Source organism: Malurus melanocephalus, unplaced genomic scaffold, assembly GCF_030028575.1.
Source record: "Malurus melanocephalus ecotype Western Australia unplaced genomic scaffold, MMel_1.1 scaffold_129, whole genome shotgun sequence".
Classification (NCBI taxonomy): Eukaryota; Metazoa; Chordata; class Aves; order Passeriformes; family Maluridae; genus Malurus; species Malurus melanocephalus.
In genome coordinates, this window is record NW_026623361.1 from 1,139,001 (window position 1) to 1,164,518 (window position 25,518).

General features: G+C 40.8%; 1 protein-coding gene across 1 annotated transcript in view; it reads left to right on the forward strand.

Annotated features, from left to right (window-relative positions):
- The first annotated feature begins 1,443 nt into the window (after window positions 1–1,443).
- Window positions 1,444–25,518, forward strand: part of LOC130576187 (ras and Rab interactor 3-like) — a 153,480-nt gene continuing 129,405 nt past the window's right edge. Inside the window, exons 1-2 of the mRNA XM_057370646.1 lie at window positions 1,444–2,123; window positions 4,416–4,526. Of these exons, the coding sequence (XP_057226629.1) occupies window positions 1,967–2,123; window positions 4,416–4,526 (268 nt within the window). The 5' untranslated portion in view covers window positions 1,444–1,966. The remainder of the gene's footprint in view (window positions 2,124–4,415; window positions 4,527–25,518) is intronic.

Below are 25,518 nucleotides of genomic sequence, written 5' to 3' on the forward strand. Positions count from 1 at the left end.
TGTCTCATTAGCCTGTAAGTTCTTTTGATCAGGGATGACTTTCACTGTTCTGGGTTCAATTTTGAGGTTTCCTATCTGTCCATGAAGAGAAATCAAGGAACATAACCTGATTTGTAATCTTCTCTATTACCTTTTTTGTAGTAAGCAAGAGCTCTCAGAGTGACTTTTCCTCTCTCAGCACCTATARAGGGAATGAAAGAGAAGAGACTGGAGCATGTCTCAGTGCCATTCTTCTAACATGCAGCTGTTTTCCTGCTTCAATGTAAATCAAAGTCAAAGGCCAATGAGAGCCTAGGTGCCAGTGGAGCTTGGACAGTTAAGACACACAAGTTCTTTTAGGTACATGCTTGTGAACAAGTAACAGGACTGACACAACTGTTTCTCTTTGGTTCCCCAGTCTGAGCAATGCCTTTTGCACTTGAGACAATTGGCAGTCTTCAGCATGAATACAGAGCAATGAAACACACAGTGTGTACCAGAGCATCTTCAGCATTATGCTGCTGCATCTTACTATAGTGGATGGAATTCACAAGCAAAATTAAAAACCACATTTGAACAATGATGGGAAAACAGAGGATTTGTGATATTTTATTTGTGATGATTTGTTTATGTAGGCTATTTGTATGATGACACCACAAGAAACTGCTAGATACGTGTTGTACATTCTGAAGAACACAGACAACAATCCAGAGGGGATCACCTGAAAGACCTTCTGTCGTAAACCAAATGCTGTATCGAAAAGAAGAACAGATGAGTTAATCCTGTTTTGTCTACATGTGCTTCCTCACATACACAGCGTTTCTGGGAGCAATACAGAACCAATGCGTGTGCTGTAGGAGGAAGTTCCCACAACTCGTTGGCTAACAGTAACCACTTAATTAATGTAAACATAAAATTTTGGTTAAAAAAAAGAAATTAAATCTCTGTGGCACAGCCTGGAACTAAYCACCGTTTACAAAATGGGTCATTAGTTTGTCATCCTAAACACCACGCGTTCGTTGCAGTGCAAACCGCGCGCAGAAGCGCSATTCTCCCCATGGAAGACCATCTTGAAATGCATCTCCTAGAGACAGGTGGAAGAGCCCCGAGCCATCAGTGCCCGACGCGCCCCTGGCCGCGGTCSCCAGCGCTCCCCGCCGATCCCGGGGCTCTGCTCGCGTTCCGGCCCGCTCCGACCCCGCAGGCGACCCGACCCCGGCCCGGCCCGCACYTCGGCGCGGCGGCACCTGCCGCTGCCCGCTCCCCTCCGCGCAGGGACGCCAAGCGTGACACCGGGAACGGGTCATTCCTGCGCCTTTAGGGGAAAGGATTAATTTCGCCAGTTAATTCCTTCCCCCCCACAGCCCGGCGGTGGGGGAAGGCACATGCGCGTTGCCATGGGTGCCGGAGGAGCACCCAGAAAGTTGCGGGAGAGGGGCGGGGAGAAGGGGCCGAGCCGCCCGCCGGGGCTGAGTGCCCGCCGGCGCCGCGCTGAGGTCCCGCGGGCAGCTGCTCTCGGCGCGCCGACTGTGTCACCCACCTGCCGCCTACGGCTGGCGGCGGGGGAGGGAGKGAGCAAGGAAAGGGATAAACTTCAAACTTGGCCGGGCGGGCAGGGAGCCTCATGGATGTGTCCGTCCCTCCGCACTGACTGTCAGCGCCCGGCGCGCTGTGGGGCGGCCGCTGCCCGAGAAGCGCGGGGCGCCGTCGCGCCGCTTCCTCCGCCRCCGGCCATGGGGCGCGGGGCTCAGCCCGGCCCCTGAGCGCGACGCCTCGCCCCCCCGCTCCGGGCTTGCCGCCGCCTCTCCCGCCCGCCGCCACCTGCCTCTCCCTCCGCTGCGCCGCTGCCGACCTGAGGCCCTGGGCATCGGCTTCCCTTCGCGCTGCAGCCCGCCCGCTATGGAGCCGTCCGCGGGAAGCCGCCGGGAGTGATCCCCGCTTTCCCACCGACCCACTGGCCGCCTCCTCGGCGCCCGCGCTCGCTCGGATGGAGCTGGAGGAGACGCCGCTCGCCCCTCCGAAGACCATGCTGCTCATGCTGAGGAAAGTTCGCAAGAGGCGGGAGATGCTGCTGCAGCAGCTGGGCTTCATCTGCGCCATCCTCTTCTTCGCCTGGTGCATGTCCAGCCTGCTCTCCAGAGCGGGTGAGTGGCGGTGGCGGCGGGACCGGCGGACCCCGGCAGGGCTGGCCGGGCGGCTGGGGCGGCCCGGGGGCTGCAGCTGCCCCTAGGCGGCCGGGGTTTGCAGGGTCAAGCGGCGATGGCTGTTCCCGTTTTGAGTCTTCAGTGGAAATGCCCCGGCGTGCGGGCGAGGCGGGGGAGCAGCGCGGGTTCCTCGGGAGAAAGCCCCGCGCCGGGCGGATGCGCGGCCGCATCCCCGGGGACAGGGGGAAGCGGCGCCGCTGGCGTCTGCTCGTCCGGGGCTCCCCGGCCCCGAGCCCGCCGCGTCTCTCGGGAGCCGAAAGGTCATCACGGGGCAGCTCCGTGCCTGCGAACGGCCCTGAAGGAGTTTCCCCTCTGCCGTTGCATCCGAGTGGAGTTCTCTCCAGCCGCCTGTGGTCCCCTCTGCAACTTCGGGCTACCTTTCGCTTTGTCCTCGCAGCTGTCGCTGCTTCCTTTCTCAATTTCACACACATCCCCAACACCTGTTTCCCTGTTACAGTATAGATTTGACAGAAAATTTTGCATTTTAGGCTAGGAACAGTGCTAATCTTACGTCTTGTAGAGAGAGTATTGTACAGTCTTTTTCATCCTTTGTGCAAGTGCTGTATAAACTGATGCATTTATAATTAACCATATAATTTCCATTTGTTTTTCTGCCTGCTGGCACAGTTTGGGCTTTAGGTGTGCAGCTTCAGGCCCTCATCCTACAGTATGCTTCRCATCCCTCAGATACACAATCTAAGGGTGCTGGGACAGCACTCGGGTCTGTAGGTAGGGCTGTCAACAGTCCTTGAGGATTTAAGAATAAATGGACTAAGCCCATTGCTAAGCATCTGCATTTAATATAAGAAACTCAGATTTCAGCACAATTATGGTGGGTCATTGCTTAAATTAAAGCTTAAGTTCAAGTGTGTGCTTTAGGGAAGAAAAATCTGCTGGAACTTGTCATAGTTTGTAATGCTCTTGTGCTCAAATTATTGCCTGGCTTGTTTGAGCTGTATCTAGGATGGCAACGAGCCATCCCTATAAGAATTCAGTGTCCTAGACCGTATTAGCATATTGCTCATCTTAAAACTTTCAACTTGTTTTTTCAACTTGAAAACAAGTAATGGGGGGTATGAATATGTTTGCATAGCTTGAGGTGTTTTTTTGTTGCAGTTGTTGTTCTCCAGAACTTTTTTAGGTTTTCATGAAAGATGTCATGACTAATGAAAGATTTCAATCTCCTGGGTTGTCAACTAAATCCCTCATAACCTAATTTTTGATGGTATGCTGCATCAGGTGGAGTTCTTTTTCAGCTGGCTAATTTGCAATACATATKATACATAAACCCTGACTATCTCTTGTCTATGTTTCATCTAATTGTGGCTCAGAGTATTTTAGTCCTGAAAAACTAACTTCCAAATAAGATTTCTTTTTCTGAGAGTCGCTAGCAAAATACAGGCATTATGTGATGAYTGAATATAAACTCTAAAATTGGCCATGGAAGAATTTTTGTTGGTATTATAATATGTTAATTTGAAATGGATAAGATTGAGGTGGAAATGATTTAATTAAGAGGTTCTATTCTTTCTTTGATTATTATAATTGCATACCGTACGTGATCTCACAAGTGTTCCTGTAATCTGTTTAACAGGTTCTGTTGAGAATACTGGAATATGAGTTTTGGCAAAAGCTCTATTGACTTCTAAAAAAGTTTGGGTTTTTTAAGACTTATGAGGATACACTATGATTTCCATTTTCTTTGACAAGTTATGAATGGTTTGTTATTATTAGGCATACCCAAGACTGAAAAGTTCAGAATAAACTAGTGCAATTGGAACATATCCATATGCATTTTTAGTTTTTTGTGAAAGCAGTAATGTAATATGTGCAAGTACAGATGACTAAATGGAAGTGTGATTTTTGCTCATGTCAGCATAGCTGGGCTGGTTTCATCTATAGGAACTGCTAAGTGTTGACTTTCACAGGTTCAGGCTTCAGCATTTCTTGCTGCAGAATATTTTCCTGCTGTGGGTCACAGCCAAATGTTCAGATACTTCTGAYAGCCGGAACATGCTGACAGCTCAGACATGGCATGTATTTGCACCCTATGGAGCTAGGAGCACCCAGCACACATCTGTTGGCACATGCCCCAGTCACGCCTTGGATTTTGCCCCATTTACATTCTGATGGTCTGTCCATCCTCCTTGATAGTGGGCACATGTAGTCCAGTTGAGATGATGCAGGAAAAAATTGGTGTTAGTGGACATAACATCTTTTTATTTAATATAGGCCAACAATCAGATATTCCAAACAGAAGCATTGTATCAGAAATGTGGAGGCATAGAAGGTTGATGGCATCACCTAATGGGACACATGAAGAGAAGAACTGTACAGAGCCAGGTAAGATGTGAAAATTTTGTGATATCCTATAAAATCTTGAGATGTATTGTGTAGTCATGACCAAGCAGCAGTGATGTGTAAGCCTAAGTGTTAAACTTAAAAAACCAAAAAAACCCAGGACTGTTCTGTGTAGATATAAGGTCTGCTGTGCTATATAGTTACATGATTTTATGTATCAAAGGCAAAAGTTAAYGTTCAAATAAAACAATATTTTGAGGTCATTGTGAGACTAGTGCTGATAATTTGATTTCTGTAGTTTTGTTCCTTTGGTGATTATTGATTTCTGTCCAGCTGATGCTGTGTATATTGCACAAGCCATAAGAAGTATACTCCTCTTGAAACTATGGGTAGCTAAACATGCAGTGTTGTAGGTGACATCTGAGCACAGTAATTTACCTTCATTAGCATTGCACAGTTCATCATGTTTCGCTAGTTTAATGATAAACTATGTGTTCAGAGTAGGAATTTCTATTGTGTGGATAGGGRTGATGAGGTAAGTGATATGGAAACCCTGGAATCTGTTTTACTTCAGTATATCTCTCTTGGCCAAGCAATAAGAATTGACTGAGGGCAGGCATCGATGACGCATTTTAGTATCAGTGTTAGTCCACAATGCTTTCATCTTCCCATCTGTCTTTCCAGGGTGTATTTCCTTTCTCTCTCCCCTTGCCTTTCTGTGGTTTATGGTGTGTGGGAGATGAGACATTTTACCAATGGCACTAGCCAAGTTAATTTAAAGTTCAGATTTTTTTTTTTAATATGACTCTTTGATCAACCCTTTGATGGCGATGGAGTCTGTGCCTTCTCGCCAACAGTGTCAGCATGAGTTCTAGGATGCTGTCAGCCCCAGGCACCAGGAGAGCTTGGAGCACTTAGATGTTTGTTGCAATACTGAGGTGCCAGTTGTGTAGATTGAGGGTCGCTGCTGTGCTGATACACTCCTGAGAGGAGGGGAAGAGCATTATTCGATGTGGGTCCAGAAGTTTTAACTGTATCTTTTTGATATCCAGGAGCTTTTCAGTGCTTTTTGTTAAGAACTCTGTGCGTAGGTTTGCTCTGTTCTGTGTCTGTAACCTTATGATACTCTTGATTTGTCTGTCAAAATTGTTCACAAACAAGCAAGAGCACAAAAAGGACTTTTTGAAAATGATGTAATGATTCTTGTCAGAAAATACTATTCTTTCCCACTTGTGTTCCATTTTCCTCCCTCTGTGTGAATGCATCAATGCGATCGTGTCTGAGCATATACTTGGCAGCACACTTGGAGTCAACAAAATGGAGAGGAGGCCACAAAATTGTAGAAGCTAGATCAGAAAGATACCTGTCAAAGTTCTGAAGGGRACTTCCATTTAGCATGAATGAGTACTTTTTCACAATGATTTAATAAAACTRACAAGGGAAAAGCATTCTTGCATGTAAATTGCAGCTACAGAAGCAATGCTAAYTTCTTCACATGTTTAAAACAAATAGTTCAGCTTCCTGCATTCTTCTTAAGTTGTAAAATTAGTTTAGGAACAGTTGGAATAGATAAATACAGCTGGGTCATTTTTATGTACTTTCTGAAATTCAGGTCTCTGAGGTACACTTTTCTCTATTACCACAAGAGATGGACACAAGGGAGGCCCAAACATGCCTCAGGATGCTGAAGTTTTWAGAAATATATCACAAGACTTGCATTAAATGAATAATTTCTAATCACACTGGTGGTAGCTTTTCTTTTAAGAAGTGTTTCTTCAGTTRTAACACAGATTTCCAGATCAAATCAGTCACAGGATTGCAACTGTAGCATTTTTAATCACTTCCTGTTATTCTGCAGTTATGTACTGCTTATCACTGTGTATCTTCTGCAGCTGAAGGGGGAATTGAGATGCTGCAAGAGTGACTAGATGTTCGCTGCAAATAAAGGAAGCATCTGAAAATAGCTGAAACTGATGTTTGTTGGGCAGGAATGGGTTCATTAGAACCCTTTATTGTTACTGCTCAGTAACAGCTTCTGGAGATTTGGGATAGAGTTTTTGTTGTTTTTGGGTTTTGAGGGTTTTTTTGTGTTTTTTAAATCTTTTTTATTTTTTTAGGTTATACGGAATGTTGGCGTGCTTTTTAATTTTTTTATTTTTCATTCTTTTCTGGTAGCCAGGGATTGAGATTTGTCATGTAACGAGAAGTTAGCAATGATTGAACATCTCTCAAAAAGGAGCAAGTAATCTAGCTCATCTCTGTGGGAATGTAGCCTGTATAACCACATGACTACAGAGAGAGAAGTCCCAGTAAAGGTCAAGAGACCTGATAGAGATTGCATAGAAAATTGGCAAGAGTGTGGATTTTCAGTTGGAATRTGAATACATGGTTCCCTGTAGGCTCCTTTATGAGATGTATATATTCTTACCTGTGTGATTTCCATGTCTGCTCTAAGCATAAAGGGCCTTGTAAATGCATGGCTGTGTGTATGGTGTACAGCAGTTTTCTTATGTTATGTGGATGTTTTTATATGTGTGTTTAGGATACAAGAATTTCATAGTACTTTGGGAAACGCAGGTTCTTGCTGAGAGTCTGTTAATCCCTTGTGCCATTGCTGTGCTCTCTGTTCATTTGCTTCCCACACAAGTCTGCAGTTTTAGCTCCCTTTTTCCAAAGGCTTTCCATGARGTTAATGGATTTACCACTTCACCCGATTTTCTTACTTATGTTTCTTACTTATCTTAAGAGGTGCTCCACATATTTTCTGATAGTAATATCCTGCATTCATGAAGACTTATAGATTCTCACTATCCCAGAGTAGTGAAGGAACTGYGGGTCAGCTTCAGGAAGAAGGTGGAGCATTTGTGAGCACCAAGCCAACCTCGGTTCTAGTCAGGACTGAGGCCAAATCCTCACCATGGTTATTGTGTTCTGTAGCATTTTTCCATTAAAGATGGAAATTTAGATTCCTGGCTTTAGAATTCCCCAGTGTTGACAGCGCCTCTGCCATGATAAGTTATTGGTTATTATATTGTCCTGGAGGCTAGGGAGCTTATAGATGGTATGTGTAAGACTCTGGACTTCAGAAATTTTATGAGAGCTTGAGATTCTKGAATTATGAATCTTATGTTTATTTGGTATTGAGTAACTTTCTGAATGGCTGTTGTGGGTATTGCTCTTGGAAGGAAACCAAACTACCTTTTCTTTATGTCTCTGGGTAGATTTTGATGGGATGAGGAGTTGACCTGACCCTCACTTAAAGCAGGGAGATCAGAAAAGAAGAGTAGTTGTCTCTAGCATGTTAACATATCTCATTAGTTTGCAACCGATTTTTGTGCCTTACCCAAGCTCTCACTTCCATCTGCCATCAGCTCTCTAGCTTGCAGTGCCATCTGCCCAACAAGTCTGATTTGTAGCTTCTCTGCTCCAATGGCTTGCCTCTTGTTTCAGAATGTTCCCATGACTCCATGTCCTCCAGAACTCCAAGTAATGTTTCCAGGGCACTTCCAAGGTGGGGTGACTGGGTCTCATGATGTTTCTTACCACGTGACTCCACTGGGGCATGTTAGGTTGATAAACAGCTGATCCAGACTCTGCTGTTGTAAATATTTTCAATCCCTGTATATGCACAGATTTTTGTTTCTGTGAATTAGAAATATACATTTCTAATGTATTTCTGTTGTCTTCTGGCACTGGTCAATGTGTGGCCTTAAAACAGAAAGACAGTGGAATTTTCTTGCCTGTGGTTTGTCAGCCATGGACAGTTCATGAGCTAYGCTGATTTTAAATAGGTGGTGATTTGGTTCAAGCACGTTCCTACCATTGTTATTAGTGGGTAAAGATGAATTGTGGGCTGGGGGAAGAGCAGGGTTAGCATTTCTTCCCGAGCCATGGTGCATTTTTAGTTTAGAATTAAAAGTCACATTGTAGTGATGCTTTCTGTGGCAGTGAAAGAATCAATCCTCTACAGTAAAGTGTGTTTCCCAGTAGCATGTGTATAACCGAGTTCTGAGTCAGGATCAAAGTCATTGAGTCCATGCATATTTCACACTGTTGGTTATAACCTTGGGGGCTCATGTAAGATGTTATGCATTGTAGAGTAGCTATGGAAGTCTTAGACAGTTTTGTTAGCATGCCATTGAGAGAACAAGAGTCTGTTTTCTTTTCTACTAAAATCGATGATGACTAGAGAAGACAGGACTGACTCTTCCAAGCAGTTTTCCAAAGGGGTAGAAAAAATTATTTCTTGTGCACTTGTAGTAAAGACACTGTAGGAACTATTGATTTGCATTAGTTTTATTTAAATACATAGTTCTTAACATGCTGGACTGATGTATCTTTTTTTTTCCCTTCAATCCTTATAGACGCTTTAATATATAAGATTATAAACTTAGAGTAATCAGTGCCAGTGGAATATGTCATTTTATGCTGATGTAAATTTTCTTTAAACAATGTGATAATATGTATTTCTTTTAAACAATGCACTCATAATCTTCCCTTTCATTTTAAGGATGTGGTATTAATAATTTCTCTCTAAACCCTTGTTTCATGAACAGTCTAAATTAGTCAGTTCGGCATGACCTGCATGTTCTCATTCATACAATGCCTAGCACAGAAAGACCATGGTCTCATTGAGATAATACAGACAATTACTGTATTCTGCTATGTTATTTGCAAATATTCCCCACTTGCATATTAGTCAGGCTTCTTCCCTGCCTTGAGGCATAGAATATGTGCAACTATTGTCTCATGACAGATTTATTGATAGTGGATGCATGTGATTTTAAAATATTTTGTTACTCCAGTGTCTTATATCCTCAAAGACCGGGAAAGTTATCAGCCATAAACATTCTATTTTTGTGTTGGTCTAAAAGGAAATGAAAGRTTTAAGAAAATATTTCTTTGTTGCTTTATGCATATGGTATTCAGAAAACATATAGGTGCAGTGTCCTGTGAATGTGTATTTATGTAGTTGAAAGACTTACTCATCAGCTAGGATGTAGCTTTTTTCTGTAGCTACTTGTCATATGCTGGTGGGGTTTTATTTGTTTTGGGTTTACTTTGGGTTGTTCCCCCTCACCCAGTGACTCCAGACTCCTTCTTACACTCGTGGATGCTGACTGGTAAACTTTATTGATTGCAATCTCATTTGTATGGCTTCTGATTGTGGGGAAGATAGATGTGTGACAATTTAAAAACACTTTTAGTGGAGTAGTTGATGGCAAATGACAAACATTTTATTACAAGTTGTGACTGTCAAGGTCTTCTAAATCAGAATTCACACCTAGACTAAGGTTGAGCTTTTGATGTCTTAGCCTGGCCCATGAGTGTGGGTATTAAAGGGTTATGCAGGTAGGTGTAGTTGAAGTTAGTTGGGAAAAGTGGTGGGGGTTTTGTTTTGTTTTGTTTTTTGTTTTGTTTGTGATTTTTTTGTGAACCAGTGTAGGAAATGTGCTTTGACKGAACTCAGAATTTGAAAAATAATCATTCTTCTTTCTGAGCTGTTCATTCTCTAGCAGCGTATTAATACTGGCATCCAAAATACGAGAAAGAAATGAGACAAACATCTCTCTGTGCTTTGACTCAACCTGCCAGCACCATCCCCTGGAAAGCTGAGAACAAAAAACCTAATCCAGGGTAATTTATCCATTTTGCCAGGTCTAGGTGTCAAGTTTGCTGGAAGCAGTTTTAGACACAGTAAATTAAGGTCTGGCTAAAATGGACACTGCCATGCAGAGAAGTAGTAAACAAAGACAAATTAAACATATTAAATAGTATTTTCTTTTGTTACTATCTATTCTTAAACCTAGTAAAAATATTACTTAATATAATCTTTATTTCATATGACTCAGATTTATTTACAGCTGGCTTGGGTCCAGTTGAAGCACACTGCGGAGAAGGACTTTCATAAGCTAAGTCTTAAAAAAAAAAATCCAAATATTTAAAATGTGCCACCTCAGAACCAAATTTCATGTCTGTGGACCCAGGTTCATACTTGAAACACCCAGGCTGAATGCTCTGGAGAGCTAGACTAAGATCTCAAGGTTTCTGTATTAGCCCAACTCTAGTATTTAGATGTCTGATTTGCCTGTATTTCAAACCACATGACCCAAGCGTTCCTCAGATGTTGGTGCAGTAATAGTGCAACATCTCTTCTTCTGTAACTGCAGACAGCTCAGACAGAGAGTGGCTGTGTGAATTATTGGCCTGAGATCAAAGAGGAAATATGATAAAATCGTATGCAAATACCTCATTTTTGATTTAGGCTCKGAGAAAAATAATGTTTGAGCAAAAGTTTGGACTAATATGGCCTCCTGAAGTTCCATCCAGCCTGGGTTTTCCTTTGATATGGTATGGAAATCAAATTAATTACTTTTCACTCAGGACAAATTTGGAATTAGGGATTTCAAAATCAAAGGTAATGAGACTTGGACATGCAGCTCCTTGGTATTGCTGACTGACCCACCTTTASTGGGGGATAATATGTGTGTATTTGGATATGTTCTTCTCTAGTATGACTGGGGAGATAGACTGTTTTGTGGATATCTACTCCGTTTTCCACTCAGAAAATGGTGCTGTTGGTCCAAAAGCTGTGTTTAAATTTACCCATCCTCGTCTATGGCAATTTGGATTTCGCTTCTGTGGCATTGCCTTGTGCTGCAGCACTGAGAGCTCTGCTGTCTTGCTTTGTATCCCAAGCAGCTGTTACCACACCTGGCTTTGCTGTTGTAGGAAGAGTTGGAAAGGCCTTGTAAATCAGCCTGGGAGCATTAATCCATACTCCAYGGGTTGGCCTAGCTCAGCCTTTGAGATACTGGGTTGCTTGACAGATGCTAAAATGCTGGAATAATTTCTTCATCTCTGTGCTCTCAGTGTCTCATCAGCCTGTAACTTGGACCACCAGTATGGAGGATTCAGACAAAACTGTACAGGCACAGAACTGGGCTGTGGGGAAGTGGTCTGTGAAAGGCACGCAGGGATAGCAGTTTGTCTCCAGAAGCTGCAGAAAGATAGAGAAATCTGGGGGTTGGAATTGTGTGGTAGAAAGACTAATATCCAGTCAAGCTTCCTGGAGTTGCAAGATAGATGAAAGAGACACATGAGTGAAGGGAGTCTGAATTTGGATAGTGAACCATGGGAGAATCTTGGGAATAGCAAGGCAAAGGGATAGGCTCTGGGAAGTAGTAAGCAGAGAAAGTGATAAAAGGAAGTGAAAAATCAAAATGTAGAAAGAGGTTTGGTTTTGGTTAGGCAAGAAATCTAGAATTTCATGACAGTAAATTAGTTTTAAACTTTGTGCTGCTAATATTTCTGATAAGAATCCTCATAATTGGTTTTTTTTCAGAAGTTACAAGATTTTATTGTACATATTTAGTTCTATATTCRTTATGCCAATGACATTTTACAGAATAGATGTGGTTGTCCACCTAGCAGGCTGAAAAGACTCCATGAACCTACTAACAATTCAATTGGCATCAGTCCTGTTCTACAGGGAGGCAAGACTTTCAGGCAATAAGGAGTGGTGGTTTTCTTTATTCTTTGAAGTTGACAGACATTGAAGACATTCTAGTAGAAATTGTAATAGCCTTAGAAACTGAGTCAGATCAATTCCTACTGGGACTCTACCGCTAAGTTGAAGTACAGCAAGCAGACACTTCCATGGAATGCAAGTTACATGTTATGTAGCCAGTGGAATGCAGGTTATGTTCTCAGTCAATTGTTTCYTTTTTTGCAGCATGAGATTAATGGTTTAATGTTAATGACAGGTTCTGCATTAATGATGTTGAGGGCAACATTATCTACCCATAATGAGGAACAGYGGTAAATGTGCCTTCCTGCGAGCAAGATGATAATTTAGACTCTTCTTTTTCAGTTTCCATACATGCTTGTTAGAAAATTCTCAGAGATTGTCTAAACCTGATGAATTATTATTCCCYTGCATATGATACACTCAGTCGTTTAGTGGGTTGAGGGTAATATGTTTGAATCTATTTCTATTCAAAGGTAGTTAAACCTTTTAATAGCAAGATGTAAAATATACACAGATGGTGGGAAACATTTAAACTTCTGAAATGGAATTTCTGAATGAAATTTATGTTTAGAAATTTAAATTGACTGAAATGTGGGAAACAGATTACCCACTCCCCCCATATATTGTGAATCAGCTTGTACTTTGAGTTTTGCGAGCTCCTAAACCAAAACTGACTCTTGGAGAGAGGCAATTGTTCTTTAGAGCCTCAGGAAGCAAATCTCTGTTGCCTGAACTCTTCCATCAATACAACCATGACAGTTTCCAGCAGCTGAGGCTCTGCCCTACAGATTTAGTGCTGGACGATGGGATGCTGTTTCTGGTTTAGTTCTTTGATGAGAATTTTCTCCCTTTGCTTTTCATGCCTTTKTGAAGGTTGCATTCTTTGCTTGATCATGTCATGCTTTTTTAAATCCCTCTGTAGGATCTTTGACTGCTGTTGCCTAAAACTGTAAGGCTTTTTCTCACCTTCTGAAGCCTTTCGCAAGCCTTCCTCTTCCCTATTGCTGCTATCCTTTGTCTGCTTGCTTTACCTGCACTGAAACTTTGAGATGTTTCCACTGTCCATTTGCCTTTTCTTGTTATTTTTGTGCAGACCTTTCCTGAGCAGAAAGTGAAAGAAACTATCTGGGGTATTATCACTCTCTCCTTTCTTGAATCTCACTTCTTGAGCCCATGAGTACTATGGTGCTGTCAGAAATTGGCCAGCTAGCATTGGCTTGACAGGGAAGAAGTCAAAGCTAGCACATTAATTAGTTCTGTTTCAGTGATATTTTGCTAATTGAGGGTGGGAGGTCCCTATAATGCTGTAGTGTCCCTGTTAGGAGATGCAGTGGTAGTCCCTAAGTGTGCCTAATGAAAATGAGCAGGGAAAAGAATACTGAAAAACGCGAAGTGACTTTCCCAAAGTCTGCAGAGAAGATCAGTAGCTCAGCTCCATTTTCCCCTCACATAATCATAAGCTGTAGCCATATTATGTTCATTGAGCCTGGAGCTGTTGCTGCTGCCACCTCTCAGCCCTCCTTCCTGATCAGCACATGACTTGACTCTTTTATTGCACTGCTTAAAATGAAAGATGTAACTTTTCACAATGAGTGAAATGTTACCCCTTCCCGGCTTGTTATAACTGTTAGCTGAATGCTACACTGTTACTTGTGGTTTGTTCATGTCCTCCACTTAGAGGGAGAAGAAGCCTTGGAATGTATAGAATTATTTAGTTACTCAAGGGAAAGGGTGAGTACATTCCTGCCTGACCCATCTTTGGGGCAGCTGCTCTCCATGGAGAATGGAGATGAAAAATTGTGACTAGGGAAGTTGCAGGTTTCTGCTGTGGTGATCTTTCTACCACTGGGGAGTGCTTTTTGGGACTGCTGGGTGAAAGGGACTGTGTAAAAACACCAGCACTGCTGCCATACCAGGGATAAAATGAGGTCCTCTTATTGCTTGCAGGCTGAAAAAGGAAAGAAAATGTTCAGGAGCATTTTCTCAGGTGTGAACAAACCTGTGCTTGTGCCTGACTCAAAGCTGTTTGAAAATTAATTTTTTGATTCCATGGAGAGTGAAGGGAGGGGTTTTCTAGGCCAATTGACTTTTGAGTGCAGAATATGTGCTTCAGTTTTGAAGTTAATCAGTTGATCAATTGTATTTTTCTGTATGTGTTTACTATAGTCATTTGGTTGTACAGGATTGTTTAGTAATAGCACGTGACGAGAGAGCTCTTACTTGAAAAGACTATCTGGGATCATCTCCAGAACTGCTTTAATCTGTGGATATTTAGGGCAACTAAGTTTAGTAAGTACTACTTAGGTAATTAAAGGTTGGAGGTGGACTGCTTTCTCTGCAAGACCACAGACTGGTAATGGGAAATTAATCAATTTGGTTCAGTGTTATCTTCTGAATAGCACAGAGCCTGGTCACCCAACTCAGTTTTATTTTTCTGTTGTCTTATGGGCTTTAGAAAATCAAAATAATACTATGTTTCATGTAGTCTAAGAGGTAGAAAAACTCCCAGACTCCTAGTATCTCAAATTGCTTAGGTTGAAAGGTGTACTTAAAGCTGCTACTGAAACAGTCATGATACCCATTTTGCACTCTGGACTCTAATTTGCTTTAAAGAAAAAAAATGCAGACTGTCTAAAATATGATTAAGTCTCTGCTAAATGACTACTTGTGAAATTGTTTTTACTCAGTGTTTTACCAGTTACTCCCTAGATGTAGGTACAAAACCAATTTGTGAATGTAAGAAAGATGTTGGAAAAAAGGATTGCTGCCCATATCATACAAGCATTTCAGGGTCTGAAAAGCTATAAGCTTCTAGATAAGCTCAGTGGCTTTTGAAATTGTTCTCATTTGGTGGAGTGCATGAAATTATTCGCAGAATCTTTTGATTTTGTTGAAGACTTTCAAAATTTGATGTTTTCTCCCCCATTCTAGCCATTGCTGGGTAGAATACTAAAAAATGCCACTAGCATTACTATTATTCTGGGATGAAATTGCAGATGAGATGGGAATTATGATGCATGTACTCTATGCTTCTTACAAACAAAATTGTAATCTTCACAATTAAAATTCTTTCCTTCTATTCAGTAACCAGTTCCAAATATTTTGGTCCTGCCACGTTGCTGACTCCAGGCTGGACTATGAATTGAGCAGTGCAGTGCAGCTCTGATGAAGCTGCAAGATACTTTCTGGCAGGGGCTCAACTCTGTGGGTTGATTCAGTCCCCCAAAGGGTTTTCGGCTGTGAGAGGCTGCACATCTGGTAACTTGTGGAAGAAATGAGAACTTCCTGTATCCAAAGTGTAGAGGGGAAGATGGCTGTGTTGGACAACACTGGCTGTGTGCCTGTCTGTGATAAGACTTGTGATATCTCACTGGGCTCAGACTGTTATAGGGGGTGATACATCCTGATTCTGGAGTGCCTACATGACTCCAAGCAGAGATCTTGACCATTATTATAAAAAAACAGATTATTGTCTGTTTTGTATAGAAGACTAAGTTCAGTCATTAAGTACTAAGTGGAGAGAGGTTTTTTGTTCATCTTGTTTGGTGTTTTTTACAAAAAAAMCCCTTGCATCTCCTATTGTAAGTAACAGGTGTCTCGTAAGTCCGTTGTTTTAATGGCAGTTTTATTATAGTAGCAGTAGAAAAGTGTGTTCATTAGTTCTGTGCATTGACAAGAGATGGACAGGGCTGCATAACAGCCTTATAGACCAGTCTTTACTGCAAGAGATTGAGATCCAGTGTTTCAGTGTGATACAGGGACCAGAAAATCCTCAATTCTAGCTGTGCCTGCAGCAGTGAATTTCTCTGGTACTTTATCTTATATTCCTTCACACCAGAAAGATACCTTTTTTCTTTTTCTCCAGGGAACAAAAATATAGTTCAACAGTAGTGAGGAACCTTGATCTCTTTATTCCTTTTTCAAATATTACCTAGTTAGATAGGGCTCTGAACATGGAAAGCATCTTTATAATAGTAAGCCTTGCTCTCCGTAGGAAATGAAGATGATCTTGGATTTCCCAGTGGTAGATTTGCAACTACTTAGGTGCCACAGTATAAATTCTGATTTTGAATGAGTGTAAATACAGTGTAGCTTGTCAAAGAGGCACCACTTCCTTGCCCTCAGATTATTCAATTGCTCTGATTATTTCTTTTTTTCTTCTGCAAAAATAYCTTTACTCCTTTTCTGTCTGTAAAATTGATCTTTTATATGGGAAAAGCAAATTTATTGCTTGTTTTAGTGTAATTTAATCAGATTMGGCATTAACAGAAGCAAAAATTTAAAATTACAGTCATGCTCCCAAAGAATGCATTTATATTCTGCTAGTAAGCGTATTTAAATGTTAAGGAAACAAAAGTAATCTTTCTCTTCTTTATGCAAATGGTGTAGCAYACCCTTTGGTGTCTTGCTATTTTAGTTGCGTAGTGACTTTATATACTTAATCTTGGAGAGGCAATTGGGATCGTATTATTTAACAGCCGTGGGTAAAAGCCTCTTGCAATTATGAGATTAACAGGAGTTACACTATGTTTTGATTCTTCCTGAAGACTGATACGTGAATACGTGCGTGCTTTGACTGGATATGTGTCTGACTTCATTTTCTCTCCCTTTTGGTTTTTCCCTCCCTATTTTTCTTGTAGAGAAAAATTCTGCTAGCTGAAAGATTTTCAAAGAATATAAAAGGCTTAAAWGCCATAGGTGTTCTTTCAGATGCTGCTGTGAGTGCCAGACACCTTTACTGCTGCAAAATAACAAAAACCAAGAAGAGAAATTTGGAATTTGGCTTTTCTGGCTGTTGAGCTGTATGTTCTATGTTTTATGAGAGGATAATTTGGGTCATTGGATTTTCTTTAAAAACTTGGGAAAGTAGTGTACTTCTTCTCCCTTCTGGGAAAATGTTCACTCTTCAATATATGATGTTACAAACACATAATTAAAGTTGTGAGAAAGTCATACTGTTATGAGGTATTAATTGCTGRCAAGTTTATGTTAACTGTAAAATAGCTCTGGCTTTTTAGAACATCATGCGTTGCTGTATTTATTAGTTTTTAACTAAAATATTTAACTTTATGATGTTAAATAATTTTATGGGGAAAAATAACTGCTGATTCAGAGGCTTGAAAACAACACCAGGCTGGCTTTTATAAATCAGCACAGCTCCTATTTCTTGATGTTGTGTAACAGCTGTTGATGTGATGCTGCAATTTAAACTTCAGAAAAAGCTGATTAGTGTAAACCTCCCACATAGCGTTGAGGACAGGCTGGAGGCACAGCTAAAGTGAAATGACCCCTGCAAACATGGTCACACTTCAGTATTRTGGGAATAGTCCAATCTCGCAAAGTTAATCCAAAAGTACATCTAGGTTTAGAGGTTTGTATTTATTTACTTTAGGTGTTTTGATTATTTTTTCAATTGACATTTCCTTGGTCTACTTTTTGAAAACAAAACCTGTGGGGTGGAGTTTGCAGTTGAAGTACTGGCACACACATGGCAGTACCTGRAGGGACCATTTCTGCCTCAGGACAAAGCTTCCTAGAGCTGCAAGTATGAAACACTCCATACTACAGTGTGTTCATTTCAGTTTGAAGGGCAGATTTTTAAGTATACTCAAAGTGGGTCTAATTCATTATTTCACTTGACTCACTTGAGCAAATATTCAGATTTAGTATAGCATTTATGCAGAACTTGACCACTGAACTTGTAATTGACCTGAAGTTATTGATCTTATTATGAACTGAGACCTTTCCAATGTGTTGAGTATTCTTTGGGAAGGATCAGTCATGTTTCAACCTGTGTTCAGACAAATCGGGGACTTAGACTCATGCAGGAATCAAAGGTTTTGCATTTGTTGGGGTTTTTTTTCTTCAAAGGAGTATTTTGGTGTTGTGCTCTTCCTAATCCAATGATCATATCAGTGGGACCCTACAAATACAGCAAATGCAGCACTGGACCACTATCTAGTGCAAGTTAGGATCTTGGTATTATTAGCCGCAGATATTACCTGCAAGCAGGTTCTCTGATTTGCATGAGGGATGATTTGCTCTTAAGAAGTGCTGCAACTCAAAATGGTGAATGGAGATTTTACATGTCTTCTGTCTATTATATTTACATGGCACGTAAATCTGGTGTGTGAGCTGACCATCTATTGACCTTTAAAAATGCAGCCTTTGGAGAGATGAAGAGGGATTTGTTAGTTGACAGATTTGTGCTAGCAAGCTTCAGGTTATTTACGGAAGTCTGGAATTTTGTGCTCTTGGATTTAAAGAGTACTGTGTAATTCAGATCAAAGGCAAAGTATTAAACTCTTAATTCCACTSAGAGAAATATCCTTTATTTTGGCATTCTCAGACATTAGTCTCAATTCATGTTACTAATGCACCTTACAAAGAGAAAAATGTTAAAAGTTTTCTCATCATTTTTTGTGAAATCATTTTTCATTACAATAGGATGGTGTAGCAGTCTGTGAAGATTATTCATAATTTTTGACTGTGAAACTCTTCTGATTTCAGAATCAGAAGATGAGACAAAATCACAGTTACTTCAGGTGTTTGTATTTCCTCTACTAATTAAACAGTGAAAACATTGACATGCTCAATTTCATTGTTAAAGTACTGAAATATCCCTATGTCATGAAAACTATTAGTGTATAGATAAGGAGGAGGAAGAAAGGGGAACCAAGGAAAAGAACATTTCAAAACTATTACAGTTGCTGTTCTAGAAGAGCATTTAAATCGGTACAGAGGGATGATACTAAATTGCATTCCTCTAGACTTTTACAACCAACGTAAAATTCATGGGTTATACATCTGAAAAGGATCACAGTGAAACTAATTTTTCTGGTGGAAAGCAAGTAACCACTGCTTGAAGTGTTTCCCTCTCAGATGATGAAAACGGATCTTATTGTGCTGTCTAGTGCACAGAAGTACCTTGAATCCTGGTAGATGACTTTGGGTGCTAAAACAGAAACTGTAAATCTCTGTGCTTGAGGCTTTTTGTTGTCCTTGGCSTGTGGAAAAGTGCCAGATGATGTTAGAAAGTGTTCTCTGTGGTCTGAAAGCACTGTGTCATCCTTAAAGTTTCATTTCCTTACCTATTTCTGTGCATCCAAAGTTATGGAACTGATACTACCAGTGTAATAAAGCAAAATGTTCTTGTAGTGTGAGTTGTACCCCTGTCCATAGAAATTGTATCTCTGGCAGTGAAATAACTGGGTATACTACTGAAAACTAACTGATTCCATTCTCATAAAAGTCAGTTAGGAAAATTCCCTCGAACAGGAAAGGGAAATGAGGTGTAGAGTGGGATTTGAAGGACCTCAATGCTTAGATAGAGACAGATATTCAGTGAAATCTTTGGAATAAATGTTCTCTCAGTTGGAGCTKGATGTCCTTGGCAATATCAGTAGGTGCGTCCTTAGGTACATGGGTGTCTTGGCACCTCAGCAGTAGGGGAAAAGTCAAATAAAATTTTCTGCTGTGTTTTAGAAGGAATTATATTTTCTTTCTGAAATGATGGAGGCCTCTAAACCCAAATCACACTTGCAGTGCATCCACTGAAGTTGATGAGGACCTCTGAACAAAAAATGAGCTTTTGACAAGTGGATGAGTTGCCCTCACCACAGAATCTTTCACAGTAAACACAACAAACGAGAGCAGAGAGCAAAAGTCTGTGATTGTAGGAGAAAACTCATGTTCAAAAGTTAGCAGTTCTTGAGGAGCAGGTTGGGAACTGTGGGSCTGTTTTTCCTTGCTAGCTACACTTTCTTACTCCTTTTGGACAGACTTACCAGTAGATATGCAAAGATGCAAAAYTGTTCTGCTGTATGAATCAACTTCAGGCCTGTTGTTGGCATAGTTGTAGTCTGTATCTTTGGGATTTTTTTAAGGAGATGTGATAGTCTCTTGAATTAGTGACTGGTGAGGTGGTAGAGAACTGGTCTGGAAATAGAAGGATTTAAGTTTAACTTTTTAAATTAAAATGGCTCACTGCTGAATTCAGCCTTACTAAGGTGTATAAGGAGTACTTTGAGCACACCTAATGGATCTAGTCTCTGTAGAGGTTTTGGCAGATTTCAGTGCAGTTTCACCCTGTTACTGGTGCCTAGTGTTGCTCAGGTGGAATGTAGCTGTCTCTTTCCCTGCAGGAAGGCAGTAGCTCTGTGCTGGTGAAATTGCCCAGAGAATCTGCAGGATAAAYAGAGAGGTGCTGTATTCCTGCTCCCTCCAGGGATAGGTAACTGCTAATGCAAACTTTCTGGATAATTTCTTTATTTACTCAAGTTCTGTATTAGTCCTGGTTTAGCCCAAAATTTGGTAGTTCTCATCTAATCCTCTATGTTTCAGGCATCATTTRTGGACTTTGACTGAAAATACCTTTGTGTCTCACAAATGTACAATGAAGTCTCATGCTTTAGACAGAAATGMTGTGCTGCAATAATGGAAGCTACAGAATTCTACAAACAGAAAGACAGTCATAAGCACAGAATACCTGACACTAGGCAGTTAAGTTATACCCAAGATACACTTAAATTGTTTTCAAATTGAACATTGCATTTGAAATAAGTCCTCCCTTAAAATACTTAATGACAAAATTACAGACCTTTCAAATGACATACTGCATCTTATGCTATAGTTATTTCAGATGCAAATTTAAAAAAAAAATCACCCATTCAGAAACTGTGATGACAGTTTCATTAGATTTCTTCATCTGTTGAATATTTGGCTCTTTAGACAGTAGTGAGCACTTACCATTAAAAGTTTGGTTCCCTGTGATGCATATTATGTTGATTGTTTGTGGTGAGAGTAGTTGCAAGTGATATTAACCATTTCAAATTGAGACTGTTAGTCATGTAGACTGTGTTTCTCTTCAGTGGAGACAACCATCCCAAATACCTTGTACACTGATTATCAGATTAATTTAGTGTCTTCCTTTTCTGTACTAAAACAAGCATCCTTTATGTGTCATACGAGTGAAATTCAGTCTCCAGCGACACGGTTCTAAGTATGTTTTGATAATGGCCCAACTAAGAAAATCGACMAACTTCTTTCTTGATTTGCTGTTGCATTGTATTCCTTTACATTTTGCCCATCACTTTTCATTTTGCTTTGACTTATCTTAGATTTTTGTGAGTTGCTGTCTTCAAGAGATTCTGTTTTTAGAAGAATTTGTGTATATGCGACTTCGAATGACATTTTGTTGTCTCATTTATGTTGCTGCAGCAATCAGTAGTCRGTCTCATGGAGCAAGTGACAGGAGATGTGTCATATACCTGGACATTTCCTTTATTCATTTCGTATTGATTACATATAGTAGAGGGAGGAAGTTAGAAAGTAAGAATTAGAATATTGTGCATCCTGTTACATCTGCATACAGAGAATGTGATTTAAAAATGGCAGCTGATGCTTTCTCCCAGGATTTGGATCTCATATTGGATACTAGAATATTTTAGCACTCTTGTTCTCTCCTTGCTCTTCCAGGGTGATAATTCATCTTTTAAACGTTGTTAGTGTAGAGTGCTCCAAATCTACTTTTCTCACCAAGCAGGCACTGCTGACTCCCTCCTCAAACGCTGCTCATCACTGAATTTGTCATGTAGGTTCCTTCAGTCAGGCAGCCCAGCCATCGGTGCAGCTGTTGCTCACTGCCYCAGACTGCAGCTCAGGGCTCTTCACTTGTGATTGAAACCTGAACTGAAAGATTCAGTTCCTCACAAGGCCAAGTCTACAGAAGCTGAGACTGTTCCTTAGACACTGTACCATTCATCATCCTACTGGTTATMTTCTACAGTGTACAGAGTGGGATGTTTAGTGATTTCTTGTTSTTCTGATCATGCACATGTGATCTGTCAGTAGCAGCATTATTCATCTTCTTCATACTATATATTTTTGAATTATGTATTTAAATAATTCATATTCTCATTGTACATTATGACTAGTTCCTGTGTGGAATGTCACTAACACGTGTGGACTGCAGGCTTTCTGCATGTCTCATTGCTTATTGGTTTCACTTGCAAAGCATCTTTCAGCAGGGTAGGTGGTAATTAGACATCATCATTTTTAGGAACATATAATAATGCTTCTTCCATCCAAAGAATGTTAACTGTAATAAACTTGGGGGACTTACTGTGGTGTGGATCTCTTTAACTAGAGGAGTTGAACTGAGAGAGTGTATTTAAAGGAAATTTAAGGAAATTTGTACATCACAAGAAATTGTCATGGTGCCATTTGTGCCTCTCTACACTTACAGCTTTCCCTCATGTTCGCTTATTTATCTTATCTTTYTGGGGGGAACATTCCTCCCCTCCCAGACCCATGTATCAATGCTGGCATGGTTCTCTCTGTTCAGTAGTCTGGTTGTTCTGATTGARTGTATTTGACTAGAAAACACATATCAATGTGTGGTTTTTTTTTAAATATAAGTAAGTGTTTGTTGAACATCAAAGCTGAGATACTTTGTTTCCTTTCTTTATAGTCTTTATAGTCTACCATGTTCTGTGTTCTCTCCTCTGTGAAAAGCCAGTCTACCTCATATCAATCAGATAGTTGCACTGTGGCACAGAAAGTAGAAATTCATCTCTCCAGCCAAACTAATTTTTTTAAAAAAGGAAACATAWGGTACCTGGGTAGACACACTCAAGAACAGTGCTCATAGCCATATTCCCCTGCTACAGCAGAACATTTCCAATGTGTCCTCTTACCTTTGGAACAGCAACCAAGCCTGTCCTTTTCAGGCACTCAGTGGTCAGCATTATTTTTATGATTTTGGACATTTGTATGTAAATTGTATGCCTTGAAGCCCTTTTTAAATACAGATTTCTTAGGGGAAAAAGCTCTGTATTTTGGACTCTGAGAGACAGGATGGCAAGAGCAAGCAATGTTTCTTCACCCCTACAAATCAATGGGGTCTGACAATATCTGCCTGAGGATGTTAAGAGAGCTGGTTGATGTCATTGTGAGGCCACTCTCCATAATCTTTGAGAAGTTGTGGAGATCAGGGGACATCCCAGAAAACTGGGAGAAGGCAAAGGTCACCCCCATCTACAAGAAGGGCTTAAAAGAGGATCCAGGAAATTTTAGACACATTAGTCTTACTTCTATCCTTGGTAAAGTTATGGAATKAATCCTCCTGGAGACTGTCAAGCACACAACTGGGAGAAGATGACATGGATTCACCAAGAGCAAATTGTGCTTRACAAACTCCATCATCTTCCATGACAAAGCAGGAATCTGCTTGGCTGATGTGAGGCAAACATTGTCTGCCTGGACTTCTCCAAGACTCTCATTGTGGTTTTCCATAGGTTCCTCCTGGAGAAGCTGGTTTGTGGGGGTCTAGAGAAGGGGCAGCACCAGGGGTGGGGGCAAATAGCTCCTTCTCAAACCACCAGCTCTTCAAAAGTGAGATCCTGCTGCGATTTTGGGCCCAACACTTTAATATCTTCATAAATGATCTGGAAGATGGGATCMAGTGCACCCTGGTGAAGAGTGGAGAAGTGGATGCATCAGAAAGGAGAGCCACCCTGCAGGATGACTTGGATAGGCTGGAAGAGTGGGCTGGCAAGAACCTTAGGAAGCTSTACAAGGACAAGTGYAAGGTTTTGCACCTGGGGAAACATAATCCAGGAGTGCAGTGCAGGTTGGGATCYAACTGGCTGGAGAGTGGCTCATGTCAGGGACAAGCTCAGAATGAGTGAACAGTGCATTGCTGTGAAAGGGTAAAGAGAACAGGACACTGCTGCTCATCAAYAAGGGCATCAGCAGCAGAGATAAAAATGTCATTGTCCCACTCTACTCAGCAATTGTCAGGTAACATCTAGAATACTTCATTCAGTTTTGGTCTCAGCWATAAAAAAAAGCTGTGCACAGGCTGGAAAGGGTCCAGAAATGGGCAGTAAAGATGATCCAAGGWCTGGGAAGCTGGCTGTATGAGGAAAGGTTGAGAGAACCGTGTTTGTTCAGCTTTGAGAAAAAGTTTGGGGAAGACCTTATCATCATGTTCCAGTATTTAAAGGRTGGCTGGAAAGACAAGGGAGACTCTCTTTTTACAGGAGTCATGTGGAAAAGATGAGAGTAATGATTACAAAATTACCCCTGAGGAGATTCTGACTGGATGCAAGAGGAATATATTTCACATTGAGAACCATCAGCCACTGGAATCTCTCTGGGGAAGTGGTGAATTCCCAGATGTMGGGCAGATTTATCTGGACAGGATGCTGGAACATCTTATCTAGACCGTGCTTTTGCCAAAAACAGTTGGACCAGGTGATCCTTCAGGTCCACTTTCAACCTGATAGTCTATGAATATGTGTTCCTCTGGCATAATTATCTAAAAACCCACTGGGCTAATTTGCCCAGGAGATCTTGCTGTGTATGTCACATGCCTGCTATTGCTGACATGTGCATGTGTGGTGAATGATCTAAGCAGCAGCAGAATATSGAGTTGTGTTTTGTCATGTGAATAATTTGTTAGTGTTTGCAATGTTTGGATCTGCTAGTGGGTAATAGATGTTGTCCCAGATGGATACAAATAAAACCTGTATAGTATACTRCATCCTACTCTGTTTTTGTTTACTCTAGATATTAAAGCAAAATTGCTCTTAAGTAAAATGTTTAGAAGGATTTTTTTTTCACAAATATGCATTTTCCTGTCTCCATGTTCTACTAAACAGGCAGCCTTAGTAACCATAAGTCCAACAGCATAAGTTTCCAAGTGATGAATTACTATCAGTACATTTTTGCAGCCTCATTAAATAATCTAAAAGAGCTTAATTATATAAATCTACATCTGTGGATGTTTTAAGGAAATTTTTCTAAATCGGCTGCCAGCTTGATCTCATGCACTAGATAATTAAATTAAGGCCCCAATTCGGGAGAGCATTTAAGCATGTTACTAACAGGGTCTGCTGAAGGTAGAAAATTTGAATCCTATTAAACAGAGGCCTCAGAGAAAATTTAGTTTATTTTTGAACTGATGTTATTGTGGGAGAGGGATTCTCTTTCCCAAACTAGTGAAAGGTGAAGCTTTCTTCTTACATGAATAGTCTATCTTGTGAAGATTAGGATTTCCATGTATACATTGAATTATGGTCAAGATTAGCATAGAGCAGTGCTTTTTATGTTAAAGTGTGAGCATCATGTCACCACATCATTTCTTCTGTTCTAAGTTTACTGCCAAAGCTGGAGGTTTCTTTTTGTGTGAACTGTTGATCTCATTCCAGCWATTCCACCCAGCTCCCCTGGCCAAATCCTTGTGCAGATCATGTAGCATCTGCAGAACYGGTCAGCAGACAATAAATCAAACATTTGAAGCTTGCAGAAAGCAAAGAAAAAAGTTGAAAAGTAGGTACCTTAGCTTTTTTGGGAACACCCATCAGTAATTTTGATTTTCTTAGTGAYTTTTTTATTAAACRAAAGTATTAAATAAGTATTTGTCAGAAAATTGAGTCATCTGTGAACACATGCTAAAAGAGAAGAAATTGCGGAGTACATTTTGATCTAAACCCCATT